General features: G+C 38.6%; 1 protein-coding gene and 1 long non-coding RNA gene across 3 annotated transcripts in view; both read left to right on the forward strand.

The window, feature by feature from the left end:
- Positions 1–4,537: 4,537 nt before the first annotated feature.
- The window catches only part of MAML2 (mastermind like transcriptional coactivator 2), a 65,897-nt gene continuing 50,507 nt past the window's right edge, over positions 4,538–19,927 (forward strand). Inside the window, exons 1-2 of one of the 2 annotated variants that reach the window (XM_053456516.1) lie at positions 4,538–4,801; positions 5,557–6,068. In XM_053456516.1, coding sequence (XP_053312491.1) covers positions 5,655–6,068 — 414 coding nt within the window. In that variant the 5' untranslated portion in view covers positions 4,538–4,801; positions 5,557–5,654. Of the gene's footprint in view, positions 4,802–5,506; positions 6,069–19,927 lie in introns of those variants that run through there. The other variant, XM_053456517.1, reaches the window with a different exon arrangement.
- On the forward strand, positions 12,582–13,497 carry LOC128474233 (uncharacterized). The gene is made up of 2 exons (XR_008346331.1): positions 12,582–13,139; positions 13,200–13,497. It is a non-coding gene; the product is annotated as an uncharacterized LOC128474233 (long non-coding RNA).

Raw genomic sequence — 19,927 nt, forward strand, 5'->3', positions numbered from 1 at the left:
AGTAAAATAGATGAACCTTCTTCCAGCCTTTGGCCATGAAGGAACTACCATTCCTTCTCTTTCAGATAATCATTGAAAAGGGATATTGAACTGGAAGAAACCATGGTGGAGAGTCTGTCATGGTTTAGATGGCTTGGTATACCCTTCGCCAGAGGTGTTGCGCTCACATACTCTCCCACAACCAAAATGTTATCTACCTCGATAATCACAGTAGGACAAATAGTCATCCTAGCAAAATCAGAGAATGAAGAAGAATTCACTTGCAAATTCCTGATACCATTCCGCTCAACAGAGATTGTGATGGGAAATATAAAATACCTTACTCCTGAATGATAGGGAAACAAAGCCTTCTTCTGTTTTACTTTGTGTAAAATGCTGTCTCGTTCATTATTAACCATAAATGAACCTTAAATTGTCAAGTAACACAAAAACAGCCACCGATAGGCTGTTACCATATAAAGCTTCTGAAAACATTCTGTTTGTTCTTACATGATTAAACCTTCAGGGGAAAGAATCAAATGGAGATCTGCTACAAGTGCAATTAATGTTTTGTCTAAGTGGAACAGCACCTTAAGATCTAGTAATTAACGTTTTACAGTTTCATGAGTAATGACTCGGAGAACTTAGGAAAGCGGGCCAATTCTACTGAAGAGCGATCATTATTAAATCCTACTCTTCATTAACTTCTTAAATGCTCATATTAGTCACTTTTTTTAATTAAACCCTGCCCAGTAAATAGATATAATGCCATTAATAATCATTTCAGTAAGCTTTAAAGTATTTTAACTAAAAAAAACATCTAGCATATCGTGTTAGAGCAGGACTGGGTAACTTGGTTCTTTAATCTATTGTTGGGCTCCAACATTTTACATAGACACATAAAATTTGTGGGCCCATCTATTCTGCCTTTTTTTCTCCCCTACTGTGAAGACTCAACGAGCCCTTAGTCTCATCATAGATCCAGGATGGCTCTATCTCTACCACCCTGTCTGTAAAGTAAAAAATCTTACAAGGTTTCCAGTCCATTTTAGCTTTGAGTCTGTAAGAAGGATTTTGAGTGAATAAGTTACCATGTACTTGTAACAAAACAGATTGTAAAGGAACCCTCCGGGATTTAGAATAAGATATTTAAAGTATTACCACAAGAGTTGAATGATTTTACGTAATCCGAGTGCTGTTAACCTTTGGACTAAAATCAATTACAGCCAAAATACAAACATTTTTTATGCCTTCCCGGCGGAAAAATGAATCGCGACCCCCAGCCCTGAAAGGGTTAAGTTAAAATATCCGCAATAACATTATATTTCCAAAAATGTTACATTGTTTCTAAACTCAAAACAAATCTTCAAATTTGACAGATCCATTTCAACAAATAAAGTCCAGCATATAGCAGGGTGCCTTTGCAACTTATACAAAATATTACGCTAGAGGTTATTTGGCTGCAGCCAGTATGTAAATATCTTGAAATAATTTTTATGTAACAGCTTTTTCTTTGGGCCTAACGTCCCAGAGGGCCTGTATATCCTGGCCGCTGCAGGGTTGAGAGATAGTAGTTTGGCAGAGCCTCCACCTAGAAATACCCCAGGGTATTAGAGTATATTAGAGTAGTGGGGCACATGTATCAGACGCTTTAATATAAAGCTTCCTGAAAAAAGTGTGTGACCTGTATTCGTTTAGAACATCAAGAACATTTCAATAATATCAGAGGCATACAACAAATCAACAACTATGTTGATAAATCCCTATCCTCATCACCTCCCTCCCCAAGTGATTAGGAACCCACCTAATTTATTTTCAGTTTCCTGGGGTAACATTGGCGCACATAGATGTTGGGACCCTTGATGGAGGTCGTGCTACCCCTGAAGTGGATGGTGGTGGTACTGGTGCTTTTAGTTGGGCCAACTATGCTGTACCTGTCCTTTTACACAGGGTCTGGCCTGTAAATAATCCCGAGTAGCTTCCTTTGACTGGTGGATCTGGCCTGGTTTGGTAGGTTTAGATCTCACAGGCTGGCTTTATTGCTCCTCAGAAAAGGATTCAAACAGCACGTAAACCTCCAGCCACATGGCAGCCTGGCATAGGAATCAGGAGCAGCTCTTGGTGGCAGATGCTTGCAGGACCTTCAGCAGCAGCAGCAGCAGCAGAGAAGATACAGAAATCTCTTGCTGTGTCTTCTGGCAGAGACAACTCACACGTTCTTTCTACCACCAGCAGCCACACTCTTCGGCTCCTCATCTCCCTATCCATTCCCACAAAACTGCATCGGAAAAAGACCCATTTACTTCCTATTGGCTGAAGGTCCGGTCCTCCAGGGTACACTCTATGACCTGGAAGTCTGTTTCTATGGTAACTGGGGGTCCCAGGGTCTGAAAAGTTGGCATCGGATTCATGATTTCACTTACTATACTGACAAGAATTTCTACCAGGGAGTAAGAGGCTACAATAAGATGTATTCAAACGTGATGATAGTTCACAATGTTCTCCTGCTTGTGAACTTGAAAAATATAGAAAAGGGAAGCAGAGCGGCATTCTCCAAGGGCCAATTAAACACGAATGTATTCCAACATCACAATGATAAAGAAACAGTAGTTCAAGTCTGTCTCTGCCAATGTAATTAAGCAGGATAACATCCATTAACAATAAAAGAAAACAGGGTCATGCTTATTTGCAAAGATACCTTTACAATCGTTAAACTGGGCCACACCTGAAACCCTAGTCCTCCAGTGGAAATACCAATTTCCGCGTGATTTGGTCATTACAGAAACCCAAGGCCACTTGAGGACTAAGGGAAAAAAAACTCAGAAACTTTAGAAACATTTAGAAATATTTTCATCTGCAATCTACCTACAATGCCTTACCCCCGTGATCTAGTGAAGCAGAACGACAGGGTGTGATGTCATATTCCCATGCATGGCTTCACTATATCATGAAGTGGAAACATGAAAGCTCCAATGAAGGCCTGTACTCCAACAGCACAGACCTCAATCGATTTCACAGCTCCCTGGGCTGGTCAGGGGATATCAGAGGATCTTCCAGACCGACCCATGATCCCTTCTGCCTGTAAATGTGCACTAGTGGGGCTGTTTTGTAGGACAGTGCACAAGAATCAGGACTGTCCCAGGCAAAGCGAAGGAATGCGAGGTACTTGGGAGGATATCCTCAAGATATCCAAAGAAACCAAATCTGCTCGCAAAGAGAATTCCGAGCATTCATTTTTTTCATTAGAAATAAGTAATTAAGACTAATTAAAATAAATATTGTAAGTTGTGTATTCACTCGGCTTTAGCTATACAAGCAAATTAAAGAATATCCTGGGCAGTGGGAACAACAACCTTACCAGCATCTTCCCATGCTCAATTTCTTTCCCCAGATCCTCTCTGTCACTCGAGAGTGTGACAGCTGCGGTTTAATGTTGATAAATGTAAAATAATGAACTTGGGAAATAAAAATCCCAGGCAGCATATAGCATTAGGGACACAGTTCTGTCAGTGACAATGGAAGAGGACTTATGAGTAGTTATTTCTGGGATCTTTGGTCAGGCTTTACCTTGAGTACTCACATAGATGAGGGTTAACAAAATGGTGAATGATTCCCAAGATAAAAATGATCAGGAAAGACAATTTTTTGAAATCAGTATGTATAGATAAAAGAAGAGAGAGAGAGAGGGGCGATGTGATAGAAACATTTCTATATTGTAAGCTCATTTGCGTTAAGGCCCCCCTTACCTCGCATTCTGTAAATTGAATTGTTATGTTATTTACTACTTGTTATGTCATGTTTACTCATTCTACAGCAACGTGGAATATGGTGATGCTTAATAAAACAATAAATAATAATACAAATACTTAAAGGGATATGGTGAGGGAATTTAAATATGCATGGGATAGGCATAAGGCTATCCCGAATCTAACAAACGGGTAAACTAGGTAGTCTGAATGGTTCTTATTTGCCGTCAAATTCTATGTTCTGTGTTTCTCTCTGGGGCAGCCCTCCTCACCTTTTGTTTCTGTCCAAATTGTAACGTGATGCACAGCACAGAGAACTTTTTACTATATAAGTAATATTAACAATGACAACTGAAGTAAATAGAGGCTTCGCATTATATTTTGTATAATATATTTTGTATAATTTTGTGTTTGCTAGTAAATTGTGGTTTTACTAACACAGCAACTTAAGGACTGAAAATAAATGTAATTTCAATGCTATTTTTTCACAATGTATCATGTCTATAAAAATGCAGATTAGTCCTTTTACTATTTCCATCACATGCAATATTTAGTGAATAAATCCCTATAGCTGGTAAGTGGTTTTTTTAATATGTTAGACCAGTTATGACATTTTCATTTTGCTATAAAGCTTGTAATGTATGTGATGCAGTCTCTAATCTGTCCAGCAGGGGGCTCTTCTGCTTCACTCCTAATGTGCTGCAATTCATCATTAGTAAGTGTAGTTGCCCAACTCATCCAGCAGAGCCCCTGAAGAATGTGTATTCACCCAGACACACACACACAATGCCTGCTTGTGTGCAGGGTACAGCTAGTATCAGCACAGCTTACAACAGTCAACACAAAGTCAGCAAAACAGCAACTAATTCTGTGCTTCATGTCTGGAACCTTAACATTCTGTGCCTCAGTAATGCAGGGCTGGCAACAACTTTACATGCTGTGGATATGAAATGCTCATGTATCACAGGAGGACTCATCTAAAAGCTACTGGAAAGTTTCTTTGCTACTTTTTTTTCTGCTGGAGAAGAGGTTTTTTCCCCCCCATTTGGTGATACAGTCAGAAGAACTGCCATAAGGTAAGGGGAGGGGAGGGTTGCTTGGGAATTCTGAGTTATCTGAGTCTTTTAGAATTCTGCCTAATAATAATTATACTTCTTCAAGATGTGGATTTGCTGTTGTTATAATCATCATCATCATCATCATAGTCTATTGTTTGTATTACTTATAATAATTGTATTAGCAAATTGACAAAAAGATCATGGATAACCCATTATATTAGTAATAATAATAATAATAATTCTAGTAATAACAATACTCATGTAATTATTATTTTATTACTTCTACTAATAATAATTTTTAGATGCAAGTTGACATGCAAGATGTTCTTGGAGGGCTAACCCAATGAATAATTATAATGCTAATAGTGCTAATAATACTAAAAGTAATGCCGTATGAATTGTATCACTTCTACTAATAATCATTTTATTAGCAATATGTTTTTGCATGGTTAACCCAATGAATGAAATCATTTGTTACAAGTTAATTTATAGAAAAAAAACACATTATACTGGTACAAGTGGGACAAAAACAAAGTTTACCTTGTTTACAAAGTTGCAGTATGTTTGTTTAGCGTGAGGGAAGTAAACACATCATGTGTGTAGAGAAAGGGTTAATCCACAGACGGAGAATAGTAAATGTCTGTATGTTTAGCTGTTTTAAGAGTTGTTGGAAGTTGTTGTAGAAAAAAACGCTTTTTTGTTGTTGGATTTTTGGTTGAAGGAAAATTGTCTTTTTTTGTTATTTTGTTTCCTTTTTTTTCCCTTTTCTTTAGCAATCTTCTCATATTGCCTTCCTCTATGTGGCAGTGAAAGTGATAATAACCAGAGCCAGCATCTATCGGAAAAGGTGCCGCCGTACAGCGAGGGAAACATGGGGGAGACAGCTCCCCTTCAACCTACGCCTGGGAGCCTTGGCATAGGCATGGGAGCAGGTGGGCTCCTCGGGGGAGGGGCAGTAGCACCACGTGTTCACAGCGCCATCGTCGAGCGCTTACGAGCCCGGATAGCCGCATGTCGCGATCATCACCGAAATTGCCAGGGGCGGTACGAGCGGAGTAGAGCGGAGAGTTCGGATAAAGAGAGAGAAAGCACATTACAGCTGCTGACCCTTGTCCAACATGGCCAGGGCAGCAGGAAAAGTAGCAAACACAGCAAGAGCACTCCTCTGCCCGACTACCATGCCCAGCAACAACACCAACACATTTTAACTAACGCCAGCAAGGAGCCCGGTGGGGAACAGCAAACAACTAACGGACTCGACCAGAGGAACTCAGCTCTCATTGCTGTAAGTACAACACATTTATTAATCAGTACATGCGTATAATAATTATATTATTTGGATCAAATGAAGACAATATCCTGAAATATAAGGAAATGTTTTACTGATATAACGAAAGCCAGATGACCCCTCGCTGTCAAAGTGTCTTCAGTTTCACATACAGCATTTATATTCCGCAAAAAAAAAAAAAATGGTGGTTAAATCTCCCGCCATTTTCAGTGGCTCTGAGTATTTATGGATGTCTCTCGGCTGGATATGTTTTTATGTTCGTGTGGCATGTGGCCGGGCATATAAAGCTGCTGGCCACTGGAGCGGCAGATCGGGTGAACGCGTGACTTTTTGGCCCAGCACCCATTGCCCGGTGTGCCAGATGGCCCGTCCAGGCCTGTACAGAAGGAGGCGAGGGCCCTGCTCTTGCAAGCTTTACAATTTTTCATTAATATCTGTTATCAGTGTGTTTTTCGCCCCTTTTTTTGTGTATATTTGTACAGCGCTGCGGAATATGATGGCGCTATGTAAAACAATAAATAATAATAATAATGATTATATATATACTTTGTTAATTAAGTATTGCGCAGACCAGTACAGTTAATAAGCACAGGGGAAATTTAATATACAAATTGTAGGGACCCGGATGGAGAAACGGAAAGTGTCTATCACCAAGTTAGTGTGAATAGGATAATATACGTCCTATAATAATATGCAGTCATAATACACGTTCGTAATACAGCGCTAAGGTGGAGAAGGAAATATTGAAGTAGATGGCATGAAAGCCATGAAGCACGTTGGACGTTTTGATGAAAAATGGTTATTAAGGTACTGTTTATATTATTAAAAAAAGGTGTTTTAGAGGGTACAAGATATCATTATATACATATATATAAAACAATAATAATAATAATAATAATAATACATACGGGTACAATGCCACCCCCTCTTTGATGACCTGTTTGTTAGTAGGACTGTACAAAGAACAAGGGTACATCTAGTCATCATTTTTATTTAAAGCAGCAAAAAGGGTTAATTACAATAAATGTACATAAAGATGTGAGATTCAGTAACCACAGACGTTGTGCTATCAGGTTTAACACATGCCTTTTAATATGGGTTGGATGACTTTTCAGCAAAGAAGGCTATACAGGGATATAATTGTTTCGAAGGACACGATTGGTTATATTTTGTTGTTGATGAAATGCTGTTTTGGAGCCAAGATGGATTTTTCCCCTTTTTTTGAGGCATGGTTAGAAATTGTTTCAATGTGGGGGGTTTTCTTCTTCTGGATCAACAGCGAGGTTGAACTTGATGGACTTGTGACTTTTTTCCACCTAAATGACTATGTTAATGCGTTACTATGCACTGAAGGCCCCTTCCATGGTCTGGTTTTCAAACCACTTTTGTATGCAGTTGGTATCATTAGTCCCCTGGGGCTCCCATGTAAGCCAATGCTGGAGCCGGCTGGATGGAGTATACCGTGTATGCTTGGTGGCCAAATACATCTTCTACAAGCCAAGGAGCTGGAGGCAGGGAACTAGGCAAATGCACTGGGGAGAAATGATAATGTAAGGTGGACACTCAGCTATCGTACCCATGAAAGTGCATATAATGGCCAGACCTATAAGTCAGTTAACGTATAGGGTATCTATCTAATACATTTCCAATACTGTGTAATGACCTAACCCTTACATTTTAATAAATTAAAGGAAAAGTTTGGTTTTATTAACAATTTTTGCTGGGGAAAACGTAATTGTCATGTGACACAAAACAGGTCAGATAGGTTGTTACCATAGAAACTGGAAGGACAGCTTCAAATCCGTTGTGCTGTTTTTATGTGATAAACATTCAGAGAAAAGAATGAAACGACAGCTCTGCTGAACTTTATTTTCTTGTATAAGTGGAACAGAACCTTTAACCGCTATAGAAAGACGTCTTAACAGGTCTCTGTTCTATTCTATTCCATTGCGTTACTTTAATGGAATAAAATGTGTCTCTTAATCTTATAATCATTGGTTTTGTCTGATCCACCTTGAGTCATCGTTCCGAGCTTATGATTCGTACAGGGTTGTCTCTGATGTCAGACGTCTGAATCGTGCCGCGTGATGTAGTGATGACTGATTTTAGGCATGGACCTTCCGGTGAGCTCACAAAGTAATAGACTGTCAGGAAAATGGAACACTTTATGCACTTTCCTTCGAACCCATGAATAGTGTAAATGAGAGCGGTCCATTGCGTTACCCTCACTGTTGCAAGAAGAAGTGGTTTCCATTACAAGAAAACAAAGTGTCAACATGCTTAGCGTCTAAGAAGTTACTATTTGGCTACAAACGTAGAGGACATGTGATATTTTATATTATTAATAATGACCTTGGAGCTTTATAGGGAGTTTGGCTGCGGAGGAGAAGGTTTAGTGCATCCTTCACAAACCTCTTTTAACATGTTATTAGCCTTCTAGTAATAGTATCCCCAAACGCCACATAATATAAAAACATATAAATAATAATAATAATAAAAGAGTTATATATTATATATATATATTATATATATATTATATATAATATATATATAATATATATCTTACTATATTATGTATTATATATATATACATACATAATATATTATGTATATATATATATATATAAATATATTATTATTTATTGTTTATTATTTATATACTGCCATTATATATGCATATATGTTTATATAAGCTTTTTTCTGCCCTGTTGCTGCCGACTTTCCATTATTTACTAGATGGATGTGAGCCGTCTTTCTTCAATAATGGCATATTTTGTTATGGAGGAGGCAGAAATAATTAGATATTTAGGAAATCCCTGGTCTGTAAAAACAAAATTTCAGCATTTAACAATATGGCGCTTATGTTTCGAGTTCAGTGGCTGCAAACTGCGAGAGAGAGAGAGGAATATAAATCCCGGAGTGAGCACAAAAGTGAATAGTTTATTGACATCGTGTAAATTTGCTCTTAATTGCTTTGCTGGATCGAGAAGCCTGGAAAACATTTGATTTCAAGCCCTTCCAAAACGGGTGCTTATAAAACTCAAACATTTTATTGTATAGCCGGATTGGTCTGCCTCTCAGTTGTGCCAGTGTTGAAAGCAAAAACTGTATTTCACGCTTGCTTTTTTTGGGGGGGTTGGGAGTATTATACTGAAAAATACTATAGACCAGCTTTAATATAGATGTTTCATTGTACAACATGTTTAGTAATTAAGTGCCAGAGAGACTGTATCCTTCAGATAGATACCCGGGACCTTTTAGCGTATGGTACATGGTTACTCCAGTGTTCATGTCACTGATGCCCTACGTAGTGCATTTTCTGGCATCATCCCACTTCGCTGCCCCATTGTCTTGCTTTTGTGAAAAGAAGGGGGATCAGAAGCCGATTAGGTAGATCCTCTGATCAGCCCTACAGCAGAGATCCCCATTGCAGCTCCCACATGGACACATCACGACGATCTGGAGATGACCTCCCCTTACCCCAAGCTCTTCAGGTGAGGTGCGTTGGTCACCACACTCACCCCCACTCATTTCCCTTCTTACCCATTTATAGGTCCAACTACATACCTCCTTTTCACTATCCAAACCTCTTAACACAAGTCTTTTAATTGATTAATGCTGCAAAGTGTGGCTTCCTCGAGTCTTCACGGTCAAGGCCTGCCATACAGGTCTTAATGTTCTTCATCCATTAGACTAGCAAAGAGTTCTGTACCGCTGTATATAACAGGGTACAGCCAGAACCTCAGCCCCCTCTTCTCTCTGCACTATACACGATGTGAGCATCTCGGAAACAGCTCCACAATCTCAAAGTGTGTGGGAGTCTGTGGGAACTAAGACTGGAGACTGGAAATGTTCTGAAGAGATGTCACCGCTCCATAAAATGTTTAAAATTATTGCTGCTTTTTTTTCTAAAAGAGGCATAACTTCGCTGTTATTATTCGACAAGGAAGATAAACACTATGGCCTTGTTCTCATATTCATGTTTTTACAACTGTTTCGTACCAGTAATTGGCACGGACCTCTGATTCAGACTTCATTCTCTGAAGGCAAACACTGTATCCACTTTTTGGTGTTTCTTATACATATATACAAAAATGTACTTTAGAGAATATTCTTTAGACTCACATCATCACACAGTTTTAAACAGGCACTCAAATCTGAGTGGTGCCTTAAAATTTTTGTGATGTCCTTTTTGCAAAGGCATGGGGGGGGGATTCTACAGAATGCTCCTATATCCATGTTCCCCTTTCCCCTGCCCCCCCCCCCAGCTATTGTCAGTGCAGGAGATTTACACACCACCAGTCTATACAGACCCTCATGCACATGCGCTGCAAGCCCTGCCATTGATTTCAATGGAATAACTTTCCTGCCATTGATTGGCAGCAAATTTCGGAGGAGGAGGGCAGCTTCTGCAGCAGGGGTGCAACTTTTGGTATAAGTGCATTTTTTCATTTTGGAAGAATTAATAAGAATATAAGAACTTTGGTCATAGATAGTTAATTACACAGTTACCTAGCGGATTTAGAACATGAATAATTTATTTAATATAAATTATATATATATATATATATAAACACACACACATATATATATATATATATATATATATATATATACCAAAACTAAAGAAGAGAAAACTCTTTTCTTTTATTTTAGTATCGAGTTTAACGGGTTATCCCAGCATTTATTGATTTATCTGTTATTTAGCACTTCTTCTTTTGGATATACATAAATATAATTGTGACTTTTAGAGCTGTAGAACACTGTGACAACATTCTACGCTTCTTAAAAAAAGGTCCACCCAAGGAAAAAAGAGGGATGGGAGGATTTATGTCCCAACCAACACCCCCCTGCATCATACATCATATTTTACACACATGTGTATTACATCTCATAGTCAGACTCTGCTGACAGCCAAAGCCAGGTGATACCGACGTTGCCGCGTTATATAACGTAGAGAAACAATGTATAATGTATAATGCCAATTTCCTGATGGTAGGTAAAAGCGGTGCACTATAGAGAAAAGCTGTTCTATTACAAAATCTGGGAGGAACGCGGCGCCTAATGAAGAACAATGTAACCCATTCTTTTATTTGACCGTGAGGTTTACGCATTTTTATATTAGTTTCCAAAAATATAAATCATATATTGCGTGTCTGCCTCTAATCAGATCGCGAACAATTACCTATAACAATGTAGCATAACCAAAGTTCACATTTCAAGGCTTCACACCCTTTTCCCCTTTAGGCTTCACACAAAGCTCCGAGGGAAGTTTTCCTAAATTGCACGGAGGGTAAACCCCAAGGTGGGGTGAGAGAAGAAAAAAAAAAAAAAAAAGTTGACCAGGCATTTTTGAGAATGATTTTGAATCAATCGCCCGCGGTCACATTGAGAAGCAAACACAAAAGCATTTCAAAAGCTACTTTACTTTTAAAAAGAGCTTTGGCTTCTTTCAAAGAAACTAGTTGTTTTTAGACATTACAGGCTGCTTTCTCGGAACTACTGTTGCTGTTTGGCTGCAGACAGCCATCCGTCACCGACAGTCATTCAGTGATCGCCCGTTTAGCTCGCATATTGAGTAGTTATTTTTATCCTTTAAAATCTCTTTAATCCAAAAAAACAATTTTTTGTAAAAATGTAATAATACTGAGTAATCTTACAAAAAAAACCTTATATATATATATATATATATATATATAACTACTTTGAGTGCTTTTGTAATAAAGCGCATGAAAAGATAATCATCATCCACTCTCTGAAGGGGAAGTCCCATAGAAAAAAAAAACTCTTTTCTAATTGAGTATAAACTCCAGTGCTGCTTGCAGCAAAAGCCTGTTTTTATCTAGTTTTGCCCCAATAAACTTCCTTGATCCGCAGACCAGGAGGCTGTCAGTCGTGATATTTTGGATGCTCAATCACTACACTGAGCTCATTTTTAATGGCTTAAAAAATTCTTCCAAAATGTCCGGTTTGGCTTGGACTAGGTAAGTACAACTTCAGATGAAACACACGTGTTGTTGATGAGCTGAGGTTGTATTGACCTAAGTTTTAGACCTACTAAGGAACAGATGACTGTTATTACGCCCTGATATTTAAAACCCACGACTGTATGTTAGTAAGAGTGAGCATGAGTGCGTATGTGTGAGTATAAATATGTGTGCTAGTGTGTACATTACTGGGGGGGGCTGATGGGGCCACTTGGTTTTACCTGCCAAGGCCAGAAGGTACCAGTTCTCCCCTAGTGTAGTCCATCCTTCCATTTTATTAGCTAGAGTGTCCATCTAGATGAGAAAGCCACAAGTAGAATAAGCAGCCAGGGTGTTTGTCTACTAGACTGATAAGATAACTAGAGGCTAGATATCTAGTAGGCCAAGATAACAGAGCTAGAAATGACTTATATGCAGCTGTCCGAAAACATCATATTAAGCAAAAACAGCACAATATTTTAGATTTTTGATTTATTTGTTTATGTGTTGCGTATCTTTTGAACTGGTGTTTAGGAAATCGTGTTAATTGTGATTTTGTAGAGGTTTGGAGTCTCTGTAATGGGCAGATTTGTATGAATTAGGAAGTTGCTGTAGAAACTTCACCCTTTTACAACTGAGCCGAGGACGTGATGAAACATGATTTAAATCGGACAGATTGTGGCTACGTTACCCTTCATCACTTGCGTAGAAACTGGAATTTGCATTCATTAATGTTGCATGCAAATAAGCAAAATCCACACTTGGAAACTTTCTTAGCTCATCGTTGACTCAGTTACTTGGGTGGCATAAGTCATTCCCAAAATAATACCTGAATATACTTAAATGTACATCTTTTCAATTTCTAAACACAATTTACTCATATCCGCCAATCAATTACAAACAGTTTCCAGATTTTATAAAATGTTCACATTATACAGAATTTACATGGCTTTAGGCTGTTTAGCTAAAACACATAAAGACAAAGTCTCCTCCAAACTGAATTTAAATATATATTTGAAAAAAAACTTGTGTTGCATAGTACATATTTTTGGTTCAGGGGTCGTCAAGGTATACGGACACCAGTGGCCCGCCACCACAATTTGTGGTGTCCGCCAACCTGCTGACTCTCTCCAGAGGCGGACTGCACTGCCCACTCCTGAAGGAGCAGGGCCAGCTGGGGACATCATGGATGGCCCAAAATAAAGGGAGCTCAGCACTTAAGGAGCAATCACCACGAGGGAGCAGTGAACAGAGGTCTGTAGGATAAAAGAAAGATAATGAGAATGGGGAGAGATAATGAAAAAGATGGGAGATAACAGAGGAGGAGAGGTAGAGAGAAAAAAGAGAAGTAGGGAGAAAAAGGGAAACATAGGGAGAAACAGAGAAGCGGTAAAGAGAAAGGGGATAGGTGAAGAGAAAGAAGAGGGCAGGTAGGGAGAAAATAAGGAGGTAAAGAGAAAGGGGAAGAAAGGTAAAGAGAAGAAAGAGATAATGAGAAAGGAAGGCCAAAGAAAAGAGATAAAAAAATAAATTATATGAGTGATACAAGTGATGGGGTGAGAGTGAAGAGATAATTAGAAAGGGGAGAGAGGGAGTGTGTTTGTGTTTTGAAAGGTAGGGCAAATATGTCTGCGGGTGCCAGGGAAAGTGTTAGCCAGGTTGTTTGAGTGTTAAGGTAAGCGTGAACGTGTGTGGGCAGGCATTTGTGAGGACAGCGTATATGTGTGTATTTTAACAGTCTATCCATCATTATATTTGTTTTGGGCCTAAAGGGTGTAGAGTGTTTTCTCTCTCTCTCTCTCTCTATATATATATATATATATATATATATAGAGAGAGAGAGAGAGAGAGAGAGAGAGAGAGAGAGAGAGAGAGAGAACACTCTTCACCCTTTGCAGATATACATATATATATATATATATTCCCCCATGAACCATGTCCACAGCCTGCATAGCAACTTTTCCCCATCACTAGGGGGGTGGCTGTTACGCTGCCCTTCACTTAGACCGAATACACCAGCCCTGACGCTTGTGTGATGTAATACAGGCAAATTATTCCATAATGTATTGCTAGGCCCCTCAGCTCAGCCTGACCTCTCCCCTTTGCAGATCCCCTAGGAAGCAGCAGCAGCAGGAGTGCCCTAAGTGAGCCAGCCTGGGAAGATCCTTGCTATAGATATAGGTCAGGCTGTTGGAATTGTCACCGCAAAATCAGGACTGTTGGCAGCTACACAATGATTGCAAAACTCAAATCCCATTAGAAGGGTGCAAAATACAAGAGTAAATCTGCTCCTTTACCCTGGGATTGGAGAACAAAACCTTACGACCCTGGTTCAGACAAAAGTCAGTCACTTGTTAAAGCTTCCATAACAATAGTACCCACCGCAAGTTTATCGTGTTCAGTATAAGCACTGTAGAGTTCATTAAAATCAGACAGTTGTTTTGTTTTTTTTTGGAACATCCGACACAAAAGGCACAAGGATAGAAGCTGTTTTGTATGTCGTAATTATAAACAGATCATAAAAGGGAAGGTTACAAGCGGCAAACCGAAAACAGGAAAGTAATAGAAACCTAATCCTCATACGAATTATTCTGCTCCTTCTTTCTCACTCTTTTTTCACTACCTTGTGGTTATTGTTGCGATATAATTGTGTGGGAAAAAAAAGTATTTCCCAAATGGGCATACTTAGGATTCTTTAAAACATGTTGCTACATCTGTATTCCATTTCATTGGCTGCTAGTTAACCCATTAAGTACCGCCAGCTCTGCGGCGCGTAGCCCTGTTCTCTGATCTCTTCCCAACAGGAAGGATCTTTAGACATTTAATACAGCTATTTATTATTAAGATTGGCTATGGCATAACAGGAAATCATTTAATTACTCCTGTCACCATCACACAATATAGTTTAATTGCACAGAACTTACAGAACTATTACTTAATTTATTTAAGTCATGTGATTTTTCACCGGAAGGCGAGGTTGTTATGTTAAGGATAAACTATCGGTTGTGCCATGGTGTTGTTAGACACGTCATTTGTGTCTCTCACTTTCTGCCTGGAAATGGCAACCCCAGTATACAGCCAATAGGGGGTGATTTATAAAAGATGTCACAAGCACAAAAAAACTAAGATACAAGTAGAAAAGGTATTTTAAAACTGTAATGTCTCTTTAAAGAAAAAAAAACAATAATTTGAAAAAAATAATGTTAAAGGTACATTACAGCCCTAATTTTATGTTAATTATTGGCATCCATGATTGGCGGCCATTTTGCGCTGTAAGCTCCTCAGGGTAGGATACCCAGACCTCTTTTGTAAAGGGTTGAGGCTAGCTGCACATACGGGTGGGGATAGCCCCAAACACTTGATCCCCTGACCCAAAGAAGTAGGGGTTTTACCAGGAGACTCTGGGTCAAACCCAGATAGTTCCCAGGCATGCAAATAGTGGAAGTCAATCATGTAACTTGGATATTACATTGGTGAAAGAATTTTATAGAAACCAGTAATTCTGTTTATACAAATCATTATACCACACCTGCACTTTGTATAAATTTTTAATATTATCATTATTTTATTATTATTTTTTATTATTAACATTATTACTGTATTATATATATATTTTATTTTATTATTATTTATTTATTTTTTTGGATAAACTTTTGGATAATGTTCAGTGTTATAGCATTTTAACTGTAGTGGTATTTTTTACCGATTTAATCAAAGCACTTGCAATGCGGCTTTGCTTCATCTCGCTCTTTCTCAGAAGATATAAAACTGGCTGCAATAATATCTATAGCTATCCAGACAAGCCAAACTGAGAGGGACAATTCTTAGCTGTACTGATGAATACTGGGTTGTCATGGAAAAGGAAGAGTTTGCATGGGAGTTTGTGTTTAAATGGGCATCAGTCCAAGCAACAGAGCTGAGCAACAAAGCAAGATACACAGGACTGTGTGTGTACTTAAACTCGGCATTAGAAATACATCCTTACTAGCGAACTAGGAACACGGAGTCGATACGAATCTTTCTTATATATATGTATGGGTTAAATTATCCTTTGTATGACGGGCAGTATAAAGGCTCTATAGGGCATTATATCATGTCTAGCTCCAATATTTCCCTGTAAAAAAATATTATTTTTTATTAATAAAAAAAAAAAAACATTCTTAAGCTCTCCTCCAGCTAGCTCAGGGGTGGAGAACAACAGGCCTCGAGGGCCACAAACTTTTTACTTAATCAGTTTGAGATATTTAGATTGGGATACCAGGGCTATTGCTGGGATATCCAGAAAATGTGGCCTGGTTATGGCCCTCGAGTCCTTGAGTTTGACACCCCTTGAGGTAGCTTATCTTTCCCGGCATGGGACAGGTGACTTTTTTCATGGAGAATGAATCAAGTTGTCTCCACCAACAAAGATGGCCATGGCTGGATCCTGACAGATATAAGAATCCCCGCAAACACCCACCACCACCAGAGCCCTGGTTCTAAGGTAGTTGCCTATGGGCATAATGGGAACGCCTGAGATATTTTTTTGTTTTGATGTGCCCTCACATTAACGTTACTCTTTCCAAGAAAGCTGAGCCGTCGACTTGGTATTTACACATGTGCCAAAAAATTACAATGAACAGGAGAAAAGGTACAATAATAGCGATAGACTATAACGTTTGGTCACCAACAGCAAATTAACCGTTGACTTGTATTTAATTGGTTCACAATTACATTGTTAACATTTGACCCCTGATGCTAATTTTATGTTCTTTTGTGATTTTTTTTTTTTTTACCATTATCATATCCATTCAATCCAAAACGTTGCGTCAGTGCCATAGTTTCCTCTGAATACAATAGAATTTCAAGTTTCCATGTGAAAATGGTTATTTATATTAATTATGTCATATATGATGTATGTTACTTTTTTAACCTTCCTGTTTGGTTTTCTGAGGAACACTTTGCACCTGAGAGCTTGCAAAACACATCCATCCTACATGGAGGCCATCTGCGAGTTAAAATTTGAAGCGAAAAGAAAAATATGAAAAATAAAACTATTAAAAACCCATACAGAAAGAGAAATGACGTCTCTCCATGAAACAGTAACATATCAATGAGGGACGTTGACTGTACAACTGGGTTTAGTTCATGAGAAAGAGTGATTTTTGAATGGACATTAGGCACAGATATCTTGGATGTCTTCCATAAATGACATATGTCTTTTCCTGTGATTTTATGGAAATTGTACGTTTTTCACTTAAGTTGCTTGTCTGGTATCTTAATCTATACAATTCCTTATGGGTCAATGGGTCATTTCCTGTTCAGCTGAATGACAGGGATATTCCTCTCCATCTGGGATCTACCTAACGTGGACTCGTTTCTCTTAACCTCTAAAGTTAAATAGTAGGTAGCGATAGAACTGGAATTGTCATGATACGGAAAAATGTATGATTTTTTTTTTAAAGGGATACTATCACGAGAAACAAAATAGACGTGCATTTAATTGCTACGTCTCGTACAAGGATATCGGTAAAATGTATTTTAATCTTGTCATTATTATACCAGTGGATTTCTAGTTCAAAGCAAGAGGTTGGTAGTAAAGTGGAATAGCTTCTCACCAGAAATGGTAGAGTTTAGGGACAGGTGTAAGGCTAAGGTGAGACCAACGACTGATTTAAGTCTTTAAAGCAAAAGGGCCGGGCAGACTAGACGGGCCGAATGGTTTCTATCTGCTGTCAAGTTCTATGTCTCTAGTCTTTCTAATGAATGCTAACAAAAAACAGCCAGATAGTATTGTGTGGGTTTGTGTCTGTATTGGTTTTGGATCCTTTTATATAAACCATGGTAAACTCCGTAAAGGAAATGCGTACGAGTATCCAGGCATTGTATTAGCGGAATAAAATCCCTGTGAGTTTTCACATACATATGGACTGCTATAATGCTATGGTTTTTTTTTTATATATTGCGTGGCGTTTAACCCAATTTTTCTGTTGATCCATGCATTTTCTTGTTTGCAGACACGATGTATAGATCGCAGTTGGTGTTGGATGTATCTGTTCAACATTCTTTATGCAATAGATTCACCTTTACTTTGTTTGAGGGACTTCCCTGCTTCCTCATATACTATATTAATACAAATAAAAAAACACCCATAACTATCTACTTCTTGATGTTATACTTCTACATGGCGTGTCATGTTACAACAAGAAGATCTATGTTTTCTGGAAACCCTTAAACATGGCCATTATTACGGATTTTGGCAGTCACTCCAAAGACCAATTTCACTTTGGAAAGGAGGTCCGGTGGAATTTGCATTGAGTAGAACATTGATGTCATTCCTAGTTTGAAGCACGGTCTTCTGTGATTTTTGGCCAACTAAAGTATGAATCTGCTTTCCTTCGCATGGATTACTTCGCTCCTGATCACATCCAGTCTGCTATATGTAAGCTCTCGGTCACAGGAGACTTGATCACATCCAGGTATACAATTTACAGGTATCAATTTATTCATAAAAAAGGCAGTCGATTTTTTTTTATAAGCACATTAGAAAACACCTAATTTTATTATTTCTAATGTGCTTACGGTAAAAAACAAAGTCTATTGTGCTAATATGTTTCAAGATCTCATTGTTATTTAATAAATTGCATACCCGTCATTATTTACCCTATTATGACTTTCTTCTTAAGCGCTTGCACCAGTTCCAATTATCCATTGTTTTTTTTATTTGGCTTTTCTTCGAGTGTATGGGAACAAACTTGCGCCTCTTTCTTGCTATCACCTTCTTTCTTTCCTCCCCTTATTCCGGGCGCAAGGTACCCGACCAATACCACTCCCCCCCCCCCAAAGATATGTTGCCTATACCATTAGCTACTAGCATATCTAGGAAGCCATCCATTCAGAGCTCTCAGTCTGGCTTTGTGAGGAGGAAGGGCAGGGCATACTATGTGTAGAGGTCTTAAATTAGAGGGAGTAGGATGGGGAAATGGGAGGACAAGACGGTAGGAAGAGAGCGTGGCCACACATTGCTCCCCTACCCCAAGAAAGAGGAAGATGACCTGGAGACCCAGGGAGCACTGCTTCACCCAGAGACTCCAGCTCAAACCCTGAGTGTTACTAGGTATGGCTACTAGCTCGTTAGAGGTTTGGTTGGTTGGGAGCAACCTGGGCCTTTTTCAGCACAGATCTGTATCACGTTTGCCCTCTACCTGATGGATACGGGTGAATCATCAACATGTGACGCATCCTGTCTCTCTGCATTGTACATACTACATTCTGGAACAGATCACGCCTTTAGTACAGGTATATATGAAGAATATGATGGTGCCGTGTACATCAATAAATAACAATACACACACAGCTCTTAGTCTGAATCCTCTTATATACAGGGAAAACATTCACTATTTTGTAAGAAAAAAATGACATCTGAAATCAGTAAATGTGATTATATCAAGACTATAAAACTCAACAGTTCACATAATAAAAAATCACCCTATGACATATGCTTAGCGTTAACAACCTCTCTAAGGACAAAAGAGGCCCAAAGGTGACCTGAGAACAGATGTCTCTTTTTTCTAAGTATATTCCTGCAGCACAGCTTAAGGTTCTGCCTTCCCAAACTTAATTCATAATTCTTGTAGTTTGTAGGAAAAAGAAGAAGAAATAAAAGCTTTTCAGTATTTCAAAATATATTTGTTTTTGTTAACAAGTGCTGAAATTGAGTGTATCAGCTGTAGAATGCCCCAAACAAATTGCAAAAGGTATAGAGCAAATATCAATATACAATTTAAAGGGGAAGTTCTGTGTAAACTATGTTTTTCTCCTTGAGCATAATATACAGTGCTGTATAGAGTCGCGAAGATTAGCATTTCCAAAAAAAAAAACCCCTGGTTTTACTTATTTTGTCCCGAATCG

The sequence above is a fragment of the Spea bombifrons genome, chromosome 2, assembly GCF_027358695.1.
Source record: "Spea bombifrons isolate aSpeBom1 chromosome 2, aSpeBom1.2.pri, whole genome shotgun sequence".
Lineage (NCBI taxonomy): Eukaryota > Metazoa > Chordata > Amphibia > Anura > Pelobatidae > Spea > Spea bombifrons.